Below are 18,123 nucleotides of genomic sequence, written 5' to 3' on the forward strand. Positions count from 1 at the left end.
CTCATTGTGGATAATCCTTAATTAATGTATGACGTTAAAATGTATACTCATAACCTATTTCATTCTGTAACGCTGTAAAAGAAACAATGGTTGTAACGAGTGCCATGCAAATAAAATCAAATTAGACAATCAGTTCTTACTTTTTTTTACTTGTTTAATTTTCTGATCTAATGATGAGCTCCCATTCATTTATATACTATAGCCTTCAGCAGCCTGGTTTTGCATTAAGCAAACAAGAAAACATTATGGCGACATTCTTATAAAAAAATCTAAAAATAAAAAAAGCGACTTTTCGGTTGTGTTCTTTATGTCGGTTTGCTTTGGTGTACTGATCTCCAGAGTGTGTGATCGCAGGCTGTAATTTGAGGGGTTTAGAAACGGCTGAGCGCTTTCTCATAGAGAACGAGAGAGAGAGAGAGAGAGAGAGAGAGAGAGAGAGAGAGAGAGAGAGAGAGAGAGAGAGAGAGAGAGAGAGAGAGAATGACACACAGAGAGAGAGAGAGAGAGAGAGAGAGAGAGAGAGAGAGAGAGAGAGAGAGAGAGAGAGAGATTGACAAAGAGAGAGAGAGAGAGAGGGGGAGAGAGAAAGAGAGAGAGAGAGAGAGAGAGAGAGAGAGAGAATGAGAGAGAGAGAGAGAGAGAGAGAGAGAGAGAGAGAGAGAGAGAGAGAGACAGAGAGAGAGAGAGAGAGAGAGAGAGAGAGAGAGAGAGAGAGAGAGAGACAGACAGAGACAAAGACAGAATGACACACACACAGAGAGAGCGAGAGAGAATGACAGAGAGAGAGAGGGGGGAGAGAGAAAGAGAGAGAGAGAGAGAGAGAGAGAGAGAGAGAGAGAGAGAGAGAGAATGACAGAGAGAGAGAGAGAGAAAGAGAGAGGGGGAGAGAGAGAGAGAGAGAGAGAGAGAGAGAGAGAGAGAGAGAGAGAGAGAGAGAGAATGACCCACCCACCTGTATAGGAATATCAGACTCTGACTGCCTTATAACTGTCTGTAGGAAGGAAAACATTCAGAATGGGGAGGGTTTCTCTTGAATCACATAGAAAGGATTTTCGGAGGCCCCGAATTAATAATCCGTGTCGGTTATATATAAGCGATAAAAAAAAACACATTACGAGGAGGAAAGAGTGGAAAAGGGTGCATTAGCGGCGCGCGAGCTTCTTTCTGACCCTAGGGGACCATAGTGAACGCAACACACACGCGCTCACTGCTGTTTTCCCCCCACAGTCGTGCAGATCTCTTCTTCTGTGGCTTACAAAAACATAAAATAAACTTTATTTATTTATAATGATTTATTATTATTATTTAGTTTGTTTGTTTTTTTTCCTCAAACTGCACGGTTTCCTTTTCTGATCTGCTCAGAGAGAATGCGAGTGTGCGAGCGAGTGAGCGCGCACGCGCGTGTGCACGTCCGTGTGAGCGGAAGTCACAACTTAGTGTGTGATTTCATTCATTTGCATCTTTTCATTCATTTGCAAAAAAAAAAAAAAAAAAAAAAAAAAAAAAAAAAAAAAAAACTTCATGCAGCAAGACGCGAGCGCACGGGCGGAAATGATTCAACTGCTGTCCGTCTTCCTCCGCGTGTGAACGCGACCGGGCGCTGTCCGTGGTGCTGAAGATAGAAATGAGTAACTGGGACCCTTTATTATAGAGTCTCAAACAGCTGGACGTCATGAATCCGGTTTCTGGAACTGATTTGTGATAGCAGCAAGCAAACCAATCATCAGGACGCATCCGAAACTTGAACATCACACACCTGGGCAGCGTCTATGTTTAATATCTAATATCTAAACTATGAATATCTAATATTTTACATCTCCATCACCCTCACCAAAGTGCAATAACTGCTGTTTGATTTAAACCAGAATTTTAAGTATTAAAACAAGCTTCAGTGAACTTATGCACATGCAGTTATCCCAGAAATCCTTGCAACCCAAATAGTACTGTCGTTATGGCGCATATTACATCAAATTACGACTTTTTTTTATGCGAGAAAACATCATGGCCACTTGGATGTTTGCTTGCTGTGGTTTGAGAAAGGAAAAGGAAGGGGGGCAAGACGCGAGACGCCGACCACAATCCTGTTCCGCATATGAACAGGCTATATTGTCTATTATATATGAAGAATATAATCTGATGATTATAGGTATAGATGATTTATTTCTATTCTATCCAGGTCCTCCATTACCCCGAGACGGTCACCGGTGAATTGACACCGTTGCCGTGGCAACCGAGCCCCCACTTCTCTCTTCCTCCCTCCATCACCACCCCCCACCCCCCAATTTCCTAACTGCTTTGCCAGCCATATTCGATAGGAAACGAGTAAAAACGGTGCAGAAGCGGTGTTTTTTTAAAATCGTGCATATTCACCGAGCGCGCCATGAAACTAAATTAAAAGCGGTGTATGGATGTGTGTGAGAGCGGCAGCGCTTCATTCCGCCACTGTAACACACACTAGAGCCGCGCTGCGTCGAGCGAACGCCACCTGAAGGAGTATCTCCAGCGTTCAGCCACAACAACACTGTTCAAGCGCGTCAGCAGTTTTAGACCACGACTGACTCCAAACTGCGTTTTTTTCCCCCACTAATATTTTTGGAAAATCAGCCGAGGGAAGAAACAACGTGGAGCTTTTTTGGCACTCGGAATACCTTCGCGGTGCTATACCCGACTTCATATAATCATCATAATAAAGAAAAACAGCTGAGGCTATAAGTTTAAAATCCGCCTGTCAGGAATGTGTCCAGGCGTCATTTCAGCCTCCACCATTCAGCTCGAACATGGAGGCAGCTATATTGGCTAGATAAAAAGCAAACCGGGTCGTAAACAGGTGAGCAGAACTGTTTTTTTCTCCTTCTAATAGAAGTTTTATTGGCATGTGTGGGGAAAAAAAAAATCAGAGTGCGTCGTCGCGTCGTGATATCAGCCTTAAATGCAGTGTAATGTTCAGGAACGTGGGGAGAAAAGCTTGAGTGTTTCTACATACAGAAAACACAAGTCAGGTAATTTGGCAAGTTAGCCTTTACATGTCTTTTTTTTTTGTTTGTTTTTTTTTTTTTGCTTTTTTCCTTCCCTGAGTTTTCCTTCACCACCCCCCCCCCCCCCCCCCCATCACTACAGCAACCATTATTCCCCTCAGGGTGTAGTCAGGTGTTGAGGAGAAATCATGCTGTTTGTTCCAGCATGCAGAGAAGCCAGGAAAAATCTAGACATCCATGTAAAAGTGTAAAGAATCTGCAGCAGCCACTTTACATGCACTGACGCCAACGCAGAAGGACATTCAGTGCAGCCTCACTGGCTCTTATATCCACCTTACGTGCCCAGTACTATATACTCGGTGCTACCCCACAGCCAGTTAATGACATGGATATCTACTAATCAGCTCTTTTCACTTAGGTAAAGCTATCAGAAAACAGTGATGCCCACATCACTGCAGAGAAAGGTCTCCTGCTCAGTTCTGCACTCGCATCGCACTTGTGCTTCATGCCTGTGGAGCTGCATGTGGCACTGCCTAGTGAATGTGTCAGCTGTATGCTATGTGTCTATAGATAATCGATGAAAAGATTTCTGCACACTCTCTCTTTCTTTGCAGCCAAACTGATGGCGATAAATCTTGCCATAAGATGTACGTTAAAGAAAAGATAAGCAGAGTAGGTGTTTATTGAGCACTGGTTAATGAACTGGGAAAAGTTGTGTAATTGTGCTTTGCACATTTATTTCCTATGGAAATGTCAATGCCGGACCTGTCCAGTTGAAAAGTCAGGAGAAACCGCTATGTGACAAACCTTTCCTGACCTAAACGTTCTTTCTCTCTCTCTCTCTCTCTCTCTCTCTCTCTCTCTCTCTCTCTCTCTCTCTCTCTCTCTTACACACAGACACACAGACACACACACATACACACACACAAACACACACACAAACACAGACTCATGCTGTCCTACATAATTTGCACCACTGCCCTCTACTCCCACCAGATGAAGAGTTATCCCACATCAATGCCAGTCAAGTGTAGACAGCGTGATTCACTCAACCCTTGCTTCTGCAGTGTCTTACAGTCAATGTATTTGATCTCTTATGTAATCCAATCAGCCATATTTTAACCATAGATTTCTATGCAAATAAGTCCACAAATATTTCTGAAAGCGTTCTTATACAAGTGAGCGCATGGCGTGAAATAATTTCACCATTTGGGGTGATGAATTGAGTGGAGTGATAAAGGACACTGAATGCCAAGCAACCCATTTGCACATTTCTCTGCGAGTACACTGGCAAAACCTAATGTCACTGCTGAAGCGTCAGTGTAGATGACATCTTTTGGGGACTAACTAACCAAATCTTGCATATCATGCAAAAGACTCTATAAAATGACATCCGTGCAAAGGCGAAGAAAAAAAAAAAGGCGATGTTGCACAAAAAAGGGGGGACGAGTGTGTCTTCGAAAAGGAAAGACGCCTCAAAGGGGAAACAAAGGTCTTCTTGTCCTTTCTGTCATTCTCTTTCCCCCTCTTTCGCTCCACACAAGTATGAACTGCTGCAGTGCTATTCTGAGAGAGAACTAGCTGCCTCAACCCACGCACTGAATATCATAAAGAAAGAGAGAGAGAGAGAAAGAGGGAGAGAAAGTGAGAGAGAAATTGAGGGTGGGAGAAATGGGGAGAAAAAGGAGAGAATGTCCAGAACATATGTACTGTTTAGTAGATTGGAATAAAGGAAATGCCATCATTTCACACCACTGCAGTGGAATCTGATGGTCTGATCGAAGCTCCTTGATAAACTCGGCAGTCGGAGTGTTCTGGAAACTCTTTGTCAGTGCGCCACGTCTTCAGTGGCACATCTCTCTCAAATCGCCCACAGTCTCTTGCTGACGGGGACTGTGCTTAAGAAAGGCTAATCCAGTTTACAGCGAAGGGTGAACTGTTCCACATAGCTTCTAAGGTGTCGAAAAATGGCCTACGCATTTTAGCGCCATGTCTCTATGCTTTACTCTTCGAGTGAAAAAAAAGAAAAGAAAGAATTTCAGGAATATCACTGACTAAACCTTTTCCATATTAAAAAACCTAACCGAATTGCACACACGACAGATGTTAAATTACATGCAATAAACGAAATCCTGTATATATTGTAAATTGTGCACTATAAACATAGCTGTGAGCAATCTGTGCATTAAATCAAGCATGTAGTCCTGCAAATCTGAGTGTGCTAGCTTTGATTTGATTGGATCAGCTGTTGAATTGACAGAGCAGTACAACAATTATTTAGAATGAGAATGATATAAAGTGAGAAGCTCATATAAGTGTCAGGGATACACTACACATATATATCGGGCAAGGGTTTGGAAGTACAGCTAACAATAAATGTAGCTGAATTACAACAGAAAAAGATTAGGCTTTTGAATGGAATGGAAAGGCAATCTCAGAGAGTCAATAAAGAGTCTAAATTATGTTTGTGCTTTGATTAAGTAAGTAAAATCAGTAGTGACGAATAAAATTAAAAGCAAATCAGATTGAAATTCTCATCTGAGCCGTTTCTTTATTAGCACATTGCATTAAATTAAATGTGAGCGCCTGTGTTCAAATCAGCATTGCATATAAGAGTTTAGTTTTCCGCTGAGTGTAGCAATGGAATAAAAAAAAATAAAAAGAAGGGTGCAGTTATATCAGGACATTATGTACTATTACATTAACTCAGGATACAGTGAGTTTCATTTGAATATAATAGAATAAAATAGAACTCAAGTGCATCTAAGGTTATCTTGCAAATAGGTGTAGACAGCCTGTAAAGCCTTTATGAAGAACTTTATCTACAGTAAGTTTGAGGTTTAGCAAATTATTTACCTTCATGGTTAGTTTCAACCACCTGCATGGATCACAAAGCCTAAAAACAGGCTGGTCTAATTAATAAGAGAGCATGTGTTCTCAGCCTGGGCCACTTCATCGATAGTAGGAATATCTGACAGATAGACAGCACTGTTGAGTGCACAGACATTTGTGAATCAGGGACAAATAGCGCAAAAAGATCAGTGCTTGTTCATAAAGATTGTCTCTTTTGTTCTGTGAAATGCTGGAAAAATATCATGTGGACCTTTGTGTTGATCTGAGGGCTTGGTTTATGTGAACGTGTTAAGTATTTGTGACTAATGATGCAATGAATGGGAACAATTATTGATATAGACACGAGCGCACACGCACACAAATTCACATATATATATTCAAAGCTGTCCATGTAAATAATGTTAGGCCCTGTCTATTTACATTTTTGACTGTTTATTTTGTTAAATGTTTTATATATAAAGCAGAGAATATAATGTTGGAAACAAGAACATGAATAATAACTGGTACCTTAATTATGATGGAATAACTTATTTGTTAGCAAAGACATGAAAAACTAAAATGTACAAAACCTGTAAATACAGACCTTCGAACAGTTGACTTACAAATTTAAAAAAAAAACACGGTAAAAAAACAGATAAAAACACGGCCACCCAAAAAACGCAAAAAAAAAACAAAACAAAGAAAATCAAAATACAGAAAAAAAAAGAGAAAACGTTCAAATTTAGCGCGCGCTATTCAGATTTGACAACTTTTTTGATGCAAAAAGAGGGAGAAGAAGAACGCCTAGCAGGCATGCATTGTGGGACAGGGACAGAGACACGCAAGTCTCACTCTTCTCGACTTTTCTGGCTCCTTTTTATTTGGTAAGTCGGAAGCTACCTGTAAAAAAAAAAAAAAAAAAAAAAAAAAAATATATATATATATATATATATATATATATATATATATATATATATATATATATATATATATATATATATATATTAGGGCTGTCAATCGTTTCAAATATTTAATCTTAGAATTTGATGTGTTCTAAGTGCACTTTGAATTAATAATTCAATAATTAATAAAGGGTTTTAATGTTTTAATACTCCAACATGGGCATGGACAAATATGGATGCTTTTTGCAAATGTATGTTTATTATTAGTGAAACCAAACTCAACATAGGGCATGAAAAAAATATTCTTCTAAATGTTTGAAAATAATTGTTGTTTTAAATGACATAAATCATTGGGAAACCATACAAAACTTTTGCTATGTTTCCACACGGACGGTTTTAATTGGCGGATGTGCGGATCATGGCGGATTTGGTGCATGATTTGAGATTTATCAGTAAAACAAATTTTTAGGGATGAAAAATATTTTTTTGGCGGCGTTATTTTTTTAATATCTGAGTAAAGAAAGGATGTCGTGAATAAATGTGTTGCATTTAAGGTTTTAATTCTGCCTATTTATTTATTTATGATGGTCAAAAAATTGGCAAACAGAAATGCATGCTGCATTAATTGCACTTTAATAAAATTTGTGCCGTTAAAATGAATTTTTGTAAAAAACTATATATATATATATATATATATATATATATATATATATATATATATATATATATATGTAATTATTTTTTTATCTTTATTACATTCTATATATGATACATAAAGACAAATAATATGTTAGACTTCAGCACTCTGCCTAAGTGATGAGATAAGAGTGACGAGGGCAATTGTAGGTATGGCTTAATTAATTACTCTGTGGCAATTAAAGGGCAATAAAGAAACAAATTCAGAAGAAAAAACAACAGTGCTGGGTGTCTAAAGCAGCATCTGCATGCACATGTGCAAAAATGTTTACCTGTTTACACACCAGCTCTTTTGGGTGTAGATGTGCGTAGAGCATTGCCGAATTCGATTCCATTGTGGACTGTTTTGTTGCTGCGGCTTTAATGTGTTTTCTAGGGTTCCTGGAACATGCTGCATGAACATACCATGCTGTATACTATGTGTGCATGTGTGTGCTGGTAAGCGGTGTCACAGAAAGCTCTCCATTCTCTGCCACCCACTCGCTGAACTCCCACACACTTGCACACGCACTTCACCATCACCACACACAGAGCCTTTCTGCCATACCTCTGGCTCTGTTTGTTCCTGCTGCATTTATCTTACTCGCTCTTATTCCTCTGTTCTTTTTCTTGCCTTCCTTTATCATTTTCTGCACTGAAAATGTAAAAAAAAACCTATTATAAATCTGATACAATCTAGACATCTCAGGACTAGCAAAAACTCTCTCTCTCTCTCTCTCTCTCTCTCTCTCTCTCTCTCACTCTCACTCTCTTTCTTTTTTTCACACGCATGCACACGCACAGCGCATAAACATACTGACACATATAATAATGCACCCACAAGCAGCCTCATCATGTGCCTTATGAAAGGAATTGATCACTGCTTGTTCAGATCATCGCTACTATTCAGACCTCTCAATGCCTCTGACTCACTCTGGAACATAGTAACACATTAAACAAACCGCCATTACCCTTCCCTGCACCATGCAGCACAACTATTATGCACCATTCCTCTTCTTGTCTTCGAGCGTATGCTGGAATTTACCCCTGCAATGTTTGTGATATAGTCCTCAGAATAATCAACTGAACACTAATTATCCTTAATGGGCTTTGAAATGCTCGAAAAGGCTTTCACAAAACATGCATTACCATTTATTTTTTTTTGCTCACGAATTTAGCAAGGAACAAATGCATCTGTTGCGTCGCTTGTTGAATCGGTTCATTAGCTGTTAATACACTCAATGTTCTGTTGCTATTGTACAGTTTACCCGCATTGTATTCGGCTCGGGTTGTGCAGAGAAAAATCTGGCCATGAACCTTGGTCTTGCCTCGAAGCCTGTACGGACATGTATGCATGCACGTATGTATATGTATGTCTAGCATGTGTCTGTAATCAATTTGTTTGTTTTGTATTTCAGAAGCTCATCACATCTCCCTGAGAAAACAGCAAGGCTGATAAGGATCATAAGATTCTGAAGGCAACCAGTGGAAATTCAAAAGGATTGAAGATTGGGATTTTAGTCTTGTTTTCACTGTTTACATGCCTCAGACATTTCTAAACGTTTCTTATTCCTGCGTGGCTCAACAAATCTGCCGCTGCACCCAACTGAGTCCTGCTTTCAAACAACGGAGTCAGAGAATCAGCATTTGAAAAACATTTTCTTAGTTTTTTCCGTTTTTCACATTTACTTCCTTTTTTTACATTTACATTTTTGAATGAAGCTGTACATAGATTTACATTTTCACAACAGATATACGTCAACTACTAAGTACGGAATTATTATGTGTAATTAAGTAGTAGTCGATCTCTTGGAGATAAAGCGATTTATATTTTTTGTTACATCCACATAATTGACAGGCAAATAGTAGAAGCCCCCCCCTTTTTTTTTTTATTAAGCAGGTAAAATGTGTGCTGCTCGGCTCTGAGCAGAAAAGCATCGGTTAGATGACCAGTCAGAAAAGCCTTTAAAGGGCTGCGAAGTCAAAATGATTCCCCATCACACTGACCTTAACCATTCCAAAGATTTTGCCACCATAAGTAGTCCTCTAAAGACGTAAACCTATAATTAGTGCTAGTTTATTAATATTATTTTAACAGTATAGTTAGGTCTTAAACTGTTTTAAATGATTAAAAAGAAAATTGCATTCAGGGAGTATTACGGGTCAGGGAAATTCCTAATGACTTAAGTGCCACTGTTGACTATAAAGAGTGCCCAATTTGTATAGAAGTCATACAGGAGACAAAAAAAGACATTGTTTAAAAAGTGCATTAGTTTACATTTTACGGTGTTTACAGTTGCCCTTTGCTTTTTAAGCAAAATCATCTTAATAAGTGCCAAAACTAGTTGAGTATTTTACGTAGTAAGTTGATGAATGGCCATGTATACATTTCTAAACTAAAAAAAAAAACGCCTTTTTAAAACATAACACTACCTAAACAGTGTTTGTTTAATAAGCGAAGCCATTTTATTCTTGAGACCTAAACCCCACTTCAGCCTCTTTTCAAGCTAATTTCTTTTTAAAGGAAGGTGAGAAGTGAGTGTCTCAGTTTACTTTGCCTCAAGGGAAAACTATTAGGCCAGTTGCTCAAGATTTCCTGTGTTCTGCTGGAGAAACGAGGATCTGAGTTTCCCCGTAGTCTAGGACCACATCTTCATCGCTGCCCACCCACCATTTAAATTGTTCTCCCAGAACATTACACAGTGCCCTTTTTTTTACAGACATTAAAACAAAAACTTTGTTTGCCCATGACTTACATTTTTACATGCGTTGTTAAGGGCTGGGGTATTAAAGGAGATTTCTGCACTGAACAGTGGGTTGAATCAGCAAGAGAAAAAAGTCGTGTCAGTCACAGAAAGATGATGGCCACCTCAGGAGCCCGAACATGTGTCATCCTCCTCTTCCTGTTAATCGTTGCTCCACATAGCACGTCCTCAGTCAGTGTGTCGGATCCCTCTAGAACCAGAAATTCCCCAATCCGACCCACTAGCACCCCGACTATCAGCCCCAGGCCCAGTAGCTGGGGATTCCTACTAATGCAGTCCAGAAGTGGAGGAAATGGAAGAGGGAATGGGCGAGGGAAAGGATCGACGGGACGGCCAGAGACACCACCCAGACCCCAGGCTCAAGTCATGCTTTCTAAAAACGCCACAGCCGATGCCTTGGGACCTCCTCTTGGAGCAGCACAGGTGGCCCCACCTCCACGTAGACTAGTGGAAGTGGATGTATGTCGTGGTTACTATGATGTCATGGGCCAGTATGACCTTACCTTCAACTGCTCTAAGGATGACTTTATCTATTGCTGCGGCACATGTCACTACCGTTTCTGCTGTCCGGACCGCACACGCCGGCTCGATCAAAATGTCTGCCATAACTACCACTCACCGGTATGGGCCAACACAGCGCCGCCAGGGACTAAACCGCCACACCACCTTACTGACCCTGACCTCAGTCGCATTGAACAGAGCAACAATACCATATATGTCATTGGTGGAGTAATCTCGTTCACTGTCGCTGTGGCTGTGGCCATCAAGTTGGCCTTTAACAAGGCCTCACGGCAGGCACGCAACAGAGAGCTCAATATGCCCAGGTGAGAAAAGACAACTACATGTAACTTAATGGATCAACATACCGCTGATCAACATACCTGTAATCTGAACTGTTTACTCTCTCTTCTCCCTTGATTTTCTGTATGTGCTCTTAGAGCTCTGGTGGACATGTTGCGCCACCAGTCTAGCCCTGTCCAACAGGGAGAAAGAAACAACAGTGTCGCCCTGGGCAGCGGAGGAGGAGAGGGCACTCTTGGGCGGCCTCCTAAAAACCTGTACCCTACTCTGCAGAGCAAAGACAACCGACGTGAGACAAGTGACCACATTTACCTTTTATAGTTACTTCAAGTCTTTCAGAAGAAACAGTCGTTTCAATTTTTTGAACTAATTAATAAGTTTTAATGAGTCATTACCATTATATTTTATGTAGCCTTCTGTTCTTTAAATCAAAACCTCATCATGAACATAGAATGGCCTTTTGTATTGCCATGGATGTGGCAAGTATTTTGTTGTTGCAGTAGAGAGTCTTTATAAGAAGTCGTTTACAGGGAACAGATGCTCATGGCATCAGTCATCTCAGCAGCAGTATTTCACTCGGGGTGTTCGCAATAAGGGGGCACTCCGAGAACACATGCATTTGTGCCAACCGTCCTAATTATAGGAAATAATGTTCTGTCTTTTCAAGAGTTTTGGTTTTGGTAATTTAAAAACTTTACAGGAATAGGTGTAATGCATTTAAAATGTATGTTGTAAATTATAAAAAAAAAAATCATAATAAAATAGCAAAAATGTTAGATTAAAAAAAGCATATAAACATTAATATGCATCAATTTCGATGTCAGAAATCAGTGATAATTCTTTAATAATTTATTCATAACTAATGCTAGCTCATCTTACAATGCAGCTTGTTTTCACATGCCATGGTTTACTCTGTTTTAGTGGGAAATCTGCAGCATAACTACATCCATACCTCAGGTTCCAGCCCTAAACACACTGCCACCATTGGTAAGTCAAATTAAGTTAAATAATTTACACTCCAATTTGATGTACATATGAAAAATCTTTTTTATACACATGTCTGTATCATACATAAAAGTGCTATTTATTATACTGCCAACCAAAGTACGTATGCTGATATCTGCAGAGCGTGCACCACGCATGAACAACATGCAGATGACCGGCGGTGGAACGCTGAAACCAAATAAGCACACTAATGCCATGAAGCCTCAGCCTTCGTTTCACCATTCGCTTCATAACCTGGCTCAGCTCCCGCCCTCGTATGAAGCTGCCATGAAGCCTGAGCTCAACAGATACTCGTCCCTCAAACGGCTTGGTGAGTTTAATGGCGAATACTTACCAAAAGCAGGACCTCCTATGGTTCTCATTGCATTTTTGCCTTCACTTAATACTGTTTCTTGGTAGGGCTGGAAAAAATTGAAATAATAGCTCTATTAGGTTAACTGGACATAACCCTGTAACACTTAGCTTACAAATAAACAAACATGTGAATTCATTTATGTCTGTATTGGAGTTCCTAGATATTTTTAGGGAACTCTAAATATTTGTGAAGGTCAGGAAGCATTGAAGCCTCATTTTAGCAATAAATGTAGAGTATCTAGCTTTTAGACTGCAACCTGATGGGATGAGGGGAAAAAGAAGTAGCAGGAAAACCAGAGGACAACAAAATTAAGCAGATGCAATAAAAAAGATGTAAATAGATATATCTAGATTTCTATAGATGATCACACTTAGATTAATAGATTCACATTATGTTAATTCATATTATGTTAAACGAAAGTATGTGTATTTCAAAATATAGACTTTCATCACTCACAGTTAAAACACAGGATTCAAAGTAGCTGATATTTTATTTAAACTAGTGGTGTACAGCAGCTACTATCACCATCTCTTAGTGTAAAGGTCGTTTGAGTTGCTGCCTGTCCAGATTTTCAAAGGTTCTTTGGTTTCCTGACACCTCTCCAAAAAGAAAAATGCCATTCGGTGGACTGGTTATGTTAAATTGCACCTGGTGTGTTGTATTGGACTTTTCCATTCAGGGCATAATCCTGCATTTTAGCTAATTGTGCCCACAACAGGCCCTGGATCCATGGAAACACTGATTTGTAACACCTTATAAAAAGGGTGCCTATAGTGCTCACTGAAGATCAATTAATGATTTTACTCTGTTTGCTATTGATGTTGTCATGACCCAGGTCAAGCCCATTTTAGTTGCTGTATGTGGGTATATATATATATATATATATATATATATATATATATATATATATATATATATATATATATATATATATATATATAAAAATAAAAAAATCAATATCCAGCAGTTTTATAGAGATTTTGATTGGGTTGGCTTAAGAGGTATCATTATTAATCAGCTAGGTATGTTTTAATATGTTTTATATTAAAACTGAAATTTAGAAGGTTGCCTATAGATATCATTCATTGTTGCTTAATTAAATGATACAATTATGCAAAAAATGTGGAATACATTACCAGCATTTACTATTAGTAAAAAATATGATTGTCTGTCTATACCCAAACTCTTGAAAACATTTGATCTTTTTCCCAACCACAGAAAAAGGAGGTCTGGAGGAATATTCAGGTTACTGCACCACTAAACGAAGACCCAACAATGCCCCACCGTCCTTTCACTCGTCACAGCACCATTTGCCTTGGGGTGGTGATTATACACTAGGGGGACGAGGCACGCTTCCTACACACGCCACTCGTCCCCGCATACCTCACCCTCAGTCTGCCCCCAGCCATACCCCTAACCCTTATCCCTTGGAACCTAAAGAAACCAAGCCTAACCAGAACTACGACACACTCTCCAAACCACCTCGGCGAGTCAAATCGACAGATCAGCTCCTTGCCCTCGCGGATGGCAACACCTTATCGCGGCTCTCCAAAAATCAACAGCACCAGTATTACAAGGCTATGAATGCTGCAGCAGCGAAAAACTCGAATACCCAGAACACCCTGCGCAAGTCTAAGGAGAGGCTGCTGATGTCACCTGATCATCTGGAGGAGGAAGTGGGCATGAGTGGCGTCGATTATGGCAGTGGTGGGGGTGGTATGGGCATGGGCGACTACCCAGTGGGAGGGGGCATGGTTCCCACTCTACCCCGCAACCATCAGAAGGCTCAATCACAGCAGAATGTCTGTGCCACCCCCTCTCTTGATCGTCATCACATGATCAAGATGAACTCACACCCGACCTCGGGCCGCGAGCAAGAGCGCAACGCAGTCGCCATGTCGGGTCATCTGGGAGGAGGTGGAGGTGGAGGGATGGGATGGAACGAAATGCAACAAACCGGGGTTGTCATGGGTACAGGCACACTAGGAGGGCATAGCGCCAGGAGGCTAGCTTTTGCTGCAAAAAGGCAAAATACCATTGAGCAACTACACTTCATCCCCGGAGGAGGAGGAAGCAGTGGAAGCGGCGTGGCCACAAACCAGGGCGTTCGGACGGGGAGCAAAAATGAAGTGACTGTGTGAAGGGAGGATAGAGGGGATTGAGAGAGAAAGAAAGAGAGAGTGAAAGAGAGAGAGAGAGAGAGAGAGAGAGAGAGAGAGAGAGAGAGAGAGAGAGAGTGAGTTATGGAAACTGAAGGATATGAAGGGTGAGTTTGAGGGTGCGATGAGTGGGATGGTAATGGAGGGATTAAGGAAGAAAGAATAAGTGAGTGGGCAGACAAGGGAGTGAAAAGTGTAAAGGAGAGTGTTAAACGAGTGGGAGGATGGTATAGGTAAGAGAAAGAATGAAAAAGAAAAGATGCAGAGACCAGGAGCGGATAGAGGAAAAAAGTACAGAGAGAATGAGGACATGAAAGAAGGATAACAGATGGAGAAGTAGAGGAAACCATAAGGGAAATAGAAGCTGTAAATACAGAGAGAACACAATGTCTTGTAGACAAGTTTAAAACTATAAAGTTGTTGTTTTATTCTCTTTGTAAAAAAAAAAGTTCAGCCATAATTACAGTATAGTAATTTTCTTAATATGTTTGATGATAGCCACCTTAGAAAACATCAGAAATGAGTATTGTACATGAAGAGACTGGGTAACCAGGTGAAGAAAGATACATTTATGTCACTGTGTCATGTTTTTCTTTTCTTTTCTTTTTTCTTTACTGGATATTATGCGACATTTAAAGCTACTATAGAGCCATATGTTCAAGTAATGTCCAATGGAACATTCATCTAATTCGAAAAAACAAGAAAAAGGGAAGGAAGAAGGAAAAAAACCTGAAGGAAACATTGCATGCCATTTGCTTTCATCTTCAAAACAGAGTTCTGTTAATCCAGCTGTTGGATTGTGCTGCTAAAGATTGGAAACAGAGTCAGTATTAAGAAAAACATTTCAGGATACTGATACTCTGTCAGGGAGGAGTTCTACAAAAATGCGGGGTATGACGACATGGTGATGTCACAAAATCAAATTGATCCAAAAATGATTGCTACGTTTTAAAATACTTTTTTTTTGCATAGAGTAAAGGGAAACTAAACTGCATCAGCTTTAGGATAGCCCCATGATTCTTATTGCCTTTTTCATATACACCAAACTTTGCATCACAAGTTTTTGGAAAACTTGCTTGTGGATTTACTAGATGAAGACTGCTATTTTGGAGCAGGTTCACAAAAATCAGTATCTGTGTGGAGCAAGAGAAATCCAATAATCATCATTTTGTCCCTTCAACTCAAAAATCCCACTGAAGGGGGTTAGTTAACTTATCTTCAAAAGCCATTCTGATTGGGCAACACAGCCTGGGCCAGAGGGGGAAAAAGAGATCTGACAATCATCAAATCACCAACTGAAATGAACTCGTTAATGATCAATGGCACTTTGTTTGGATTCTAAGCCAACGTCTATGTTCATGTCCAAGCGCAGGGACCTGACAAGAACATTTTTGCCTTGGCCGAAGGACGTTAGCCGTGGATTCAAAAGAATGCTAAACCACAGTTCTGTGCGGATTTGCACAAATTTGTGCCATATTCGCTCTTCACATGTCTGTATTGAAACGTTTTTATTTACATGGATGCCTCAAACTGTTAATTGTGGCTTAGATGAGGAAAACGGGAGATGAGTCCAGATGTTCACAATTTTATATTAAGAGAGGTTTGTTAAGGGTCATTTATGTTCATTAGACAGTACAGCACAGTGAAGGTTGGCAAGGTTTGGCCAACATCAGACTCAGAATTTAGCTCAGGTGTGCACAGACACTTAGATGAGCTTACTAACAAACTTGCTGGGTTGCTGCTGAAATCTCCCTAAAGCCATGTGTCTGCGCTGTTAAGATGATGACTGAACACGGGGAGAGAGAGTACAAGTCATCTCGCACGGTGGATCTGCTTTCGTCAAGAAACGGACAGAGCGTCACACCCAATATCATAATCAATAATGTTTATCAATATTAAGGGCTATACTACATGTGTGTCAGTGGTAGGCTGCCTTGGCACAGTTTATAAATTGTTCTTTAAAAAAGATGACGAGAACAGTGATGAGAGTTAAATGTTAATGTACATAGACAGAAATATTAATCCTGTGAAGTAAAAGAAAGCAGTGAGGGACAGATGACCTCAGTCCAGCCTACAGGACAGGCTATGGTGTTAAACCATTTTGGTTTCTCATTCATTTCTAAAAGTTCACAGCAAGTAACGGTAAACATTTTGGTATTAGATAGTTAGTTATTTGCAAAATGTATTTCTCCCAGTAAAAGTAGTTTGGAGTAAAAAAAAAAAATTGCCTAGTCATTATTTTCTGAGGCACAGAAGTGAAAGACGTTCTTCATGTGGTGGCAGTAGACTACATTCTCTTATTTCTGACAGGAAATTCAAACAGATCTTGATTGCGTTACAAAATTTAGAGACAATCTTCCTACAGACTCTCTTATACATACGTGTTTGTTATTGTCATTAATATGACAGTTAATATTATGGTTATTGGTGATATTTATTCTTGCTGTTTATTCTTCTATTATCTTAACATTATGATGGTGATACTTTCTTCTGTGGTTTTAGTGTTAACTTGTTTTTAGGTATCTATCTTTCTCATTGAATTATTTTGCATTCAAAGTACAGAACACAAGCACAAATACAGGCACTCGTTCTTTTACTAATTCTCAGTGCATTCTGATGAGTGCACTGAAACATTCCTTAGCGTGATGTCATAGTGTGACCATCATAACAAAGCTTGCCAGTGTCATTGTGGCAATGACATCCCACTGGGTTGATACGATGTCATAGTGTGTATGTAAATGAATTCTAGGTTGATTTGAATTAAAAAATTTCAGCTGTTTGAATGTTTATTTCAGGGAATATTAGAATAGCTAAATTGATTTAGCATTTTCTGTCTTGGAGAAAAAAAAACCACAAAAAAAAAAAACCACAAAAAAGCCTGTAGCAATGTCTGTTCCAGTTTTGTACCCACAAGCCATAACTGTAAGTTTTTATGAGATGTTTAATCTTAAAAACTGCAAAGAATAAGATAACCATCAGTTGTGCTGACACAGGCCTTTGACCTTTTTATGCCAATTGTAATCAAAAGAATATGAAAAATTTGCCAACACATTTAGAAGAAGAAAAAGAAGAAGCACCAGGTCGAATTTTTGTCTTCGGTTCATGTCTGAATGAGATGTGGTACATAAGGAACAAAATCCCACAGTTGTGAACATGGCACGAGAGCACATGCGCTCATCAAATGTGAGAAAACATTCACATTAGATCATGAACCTGAAAAAGAACCCAATTTAATCGCTTCGATAGGGTGGGAAAGAAAACATTGAATAGCTTTAAATGTACCTTTGTAAAAAAAAAGTGTGATTTAAATACAAAAGCAACAGAATAGAGGTTTGGACAAAAGTGTTATTTTTATTTTTTTTTTACTCACTGAAATGCCCAGATCACACTATTGTTTTATTCAGCACTTTGTTTTATATAGCCCTCGATAACACATAAGGCAAATATGATTGTTTACCTTTGTAAAATAAAGTCAACTGATGAAAACAGTCTTTGAGATTACTTTATTCAATATATATATATATATATATATATATATATATATATATATATATATATATATATATATATATATATATATATATATATACACTTTTTTTTTTCCATTATATGGTGTATGCATGTGTGTGTGTGGTTTTGTGTGTGTGTGGGGGG

General features: G+C 39.3%; 1 protein-coding gene across 2 annotated transcripts; it reads left to right on the forward strand.

The window, feature by feature from the left end:
* Nucleotides 1–1,569: 1,569 nt before the first annotated feature.
* On the forward strand, nucleotides 1,570–14,484 carry shisa7a (shisa family member 7a). 2 transcript variants are annotated; one of them, XM_083522512.1, is made up of 6 exons: nucleotides 1,570–2,827; nucleotides 8,803–10,973; nucleotides 11,088–11,248; nucleotides 11,872–11,937; nucleotides 12,077–12,265; nucleotides 13,529–14,484. In XM_083522512.1, the coding sequence occupies exons 2-6, from the start codon at nucleotides 10,132–10,134 to the stop codon at nucleotides 14,449–14,451; spliced, it is 2,181 nt and encodes a 726-aa protein (XP_083378638.1). In that variant the 5' UTR covers nucleotides 1,570–2,827; nucleotides 8,803–10,131; the 3' UTR covers nucleotides 14,452–14,484. The 2 variants fall into 2 exon arrangements, with proteins under 2 accessions (XP_083378638.1, XP_083378639.1); XM_083522513.1 differs by having other exon boundaries at nucleotides 11,088–11,239.
* Nucleotides 14,485–18,123: the final 3,639 nt, after the last annotated feature.

This window comes from Silurus aristotelis (assembly GCF_946808225.1).
Source record: "Silurus aristotelis genome assembly, chromosome: 1".
NCBI classification, from domain to species: domain Eukaryota; kingdom Metazoa; phylum Chordata; class Actinopteri; order Siluriformes; family Siluridae; genus Silurus; species Silurus aristotelis.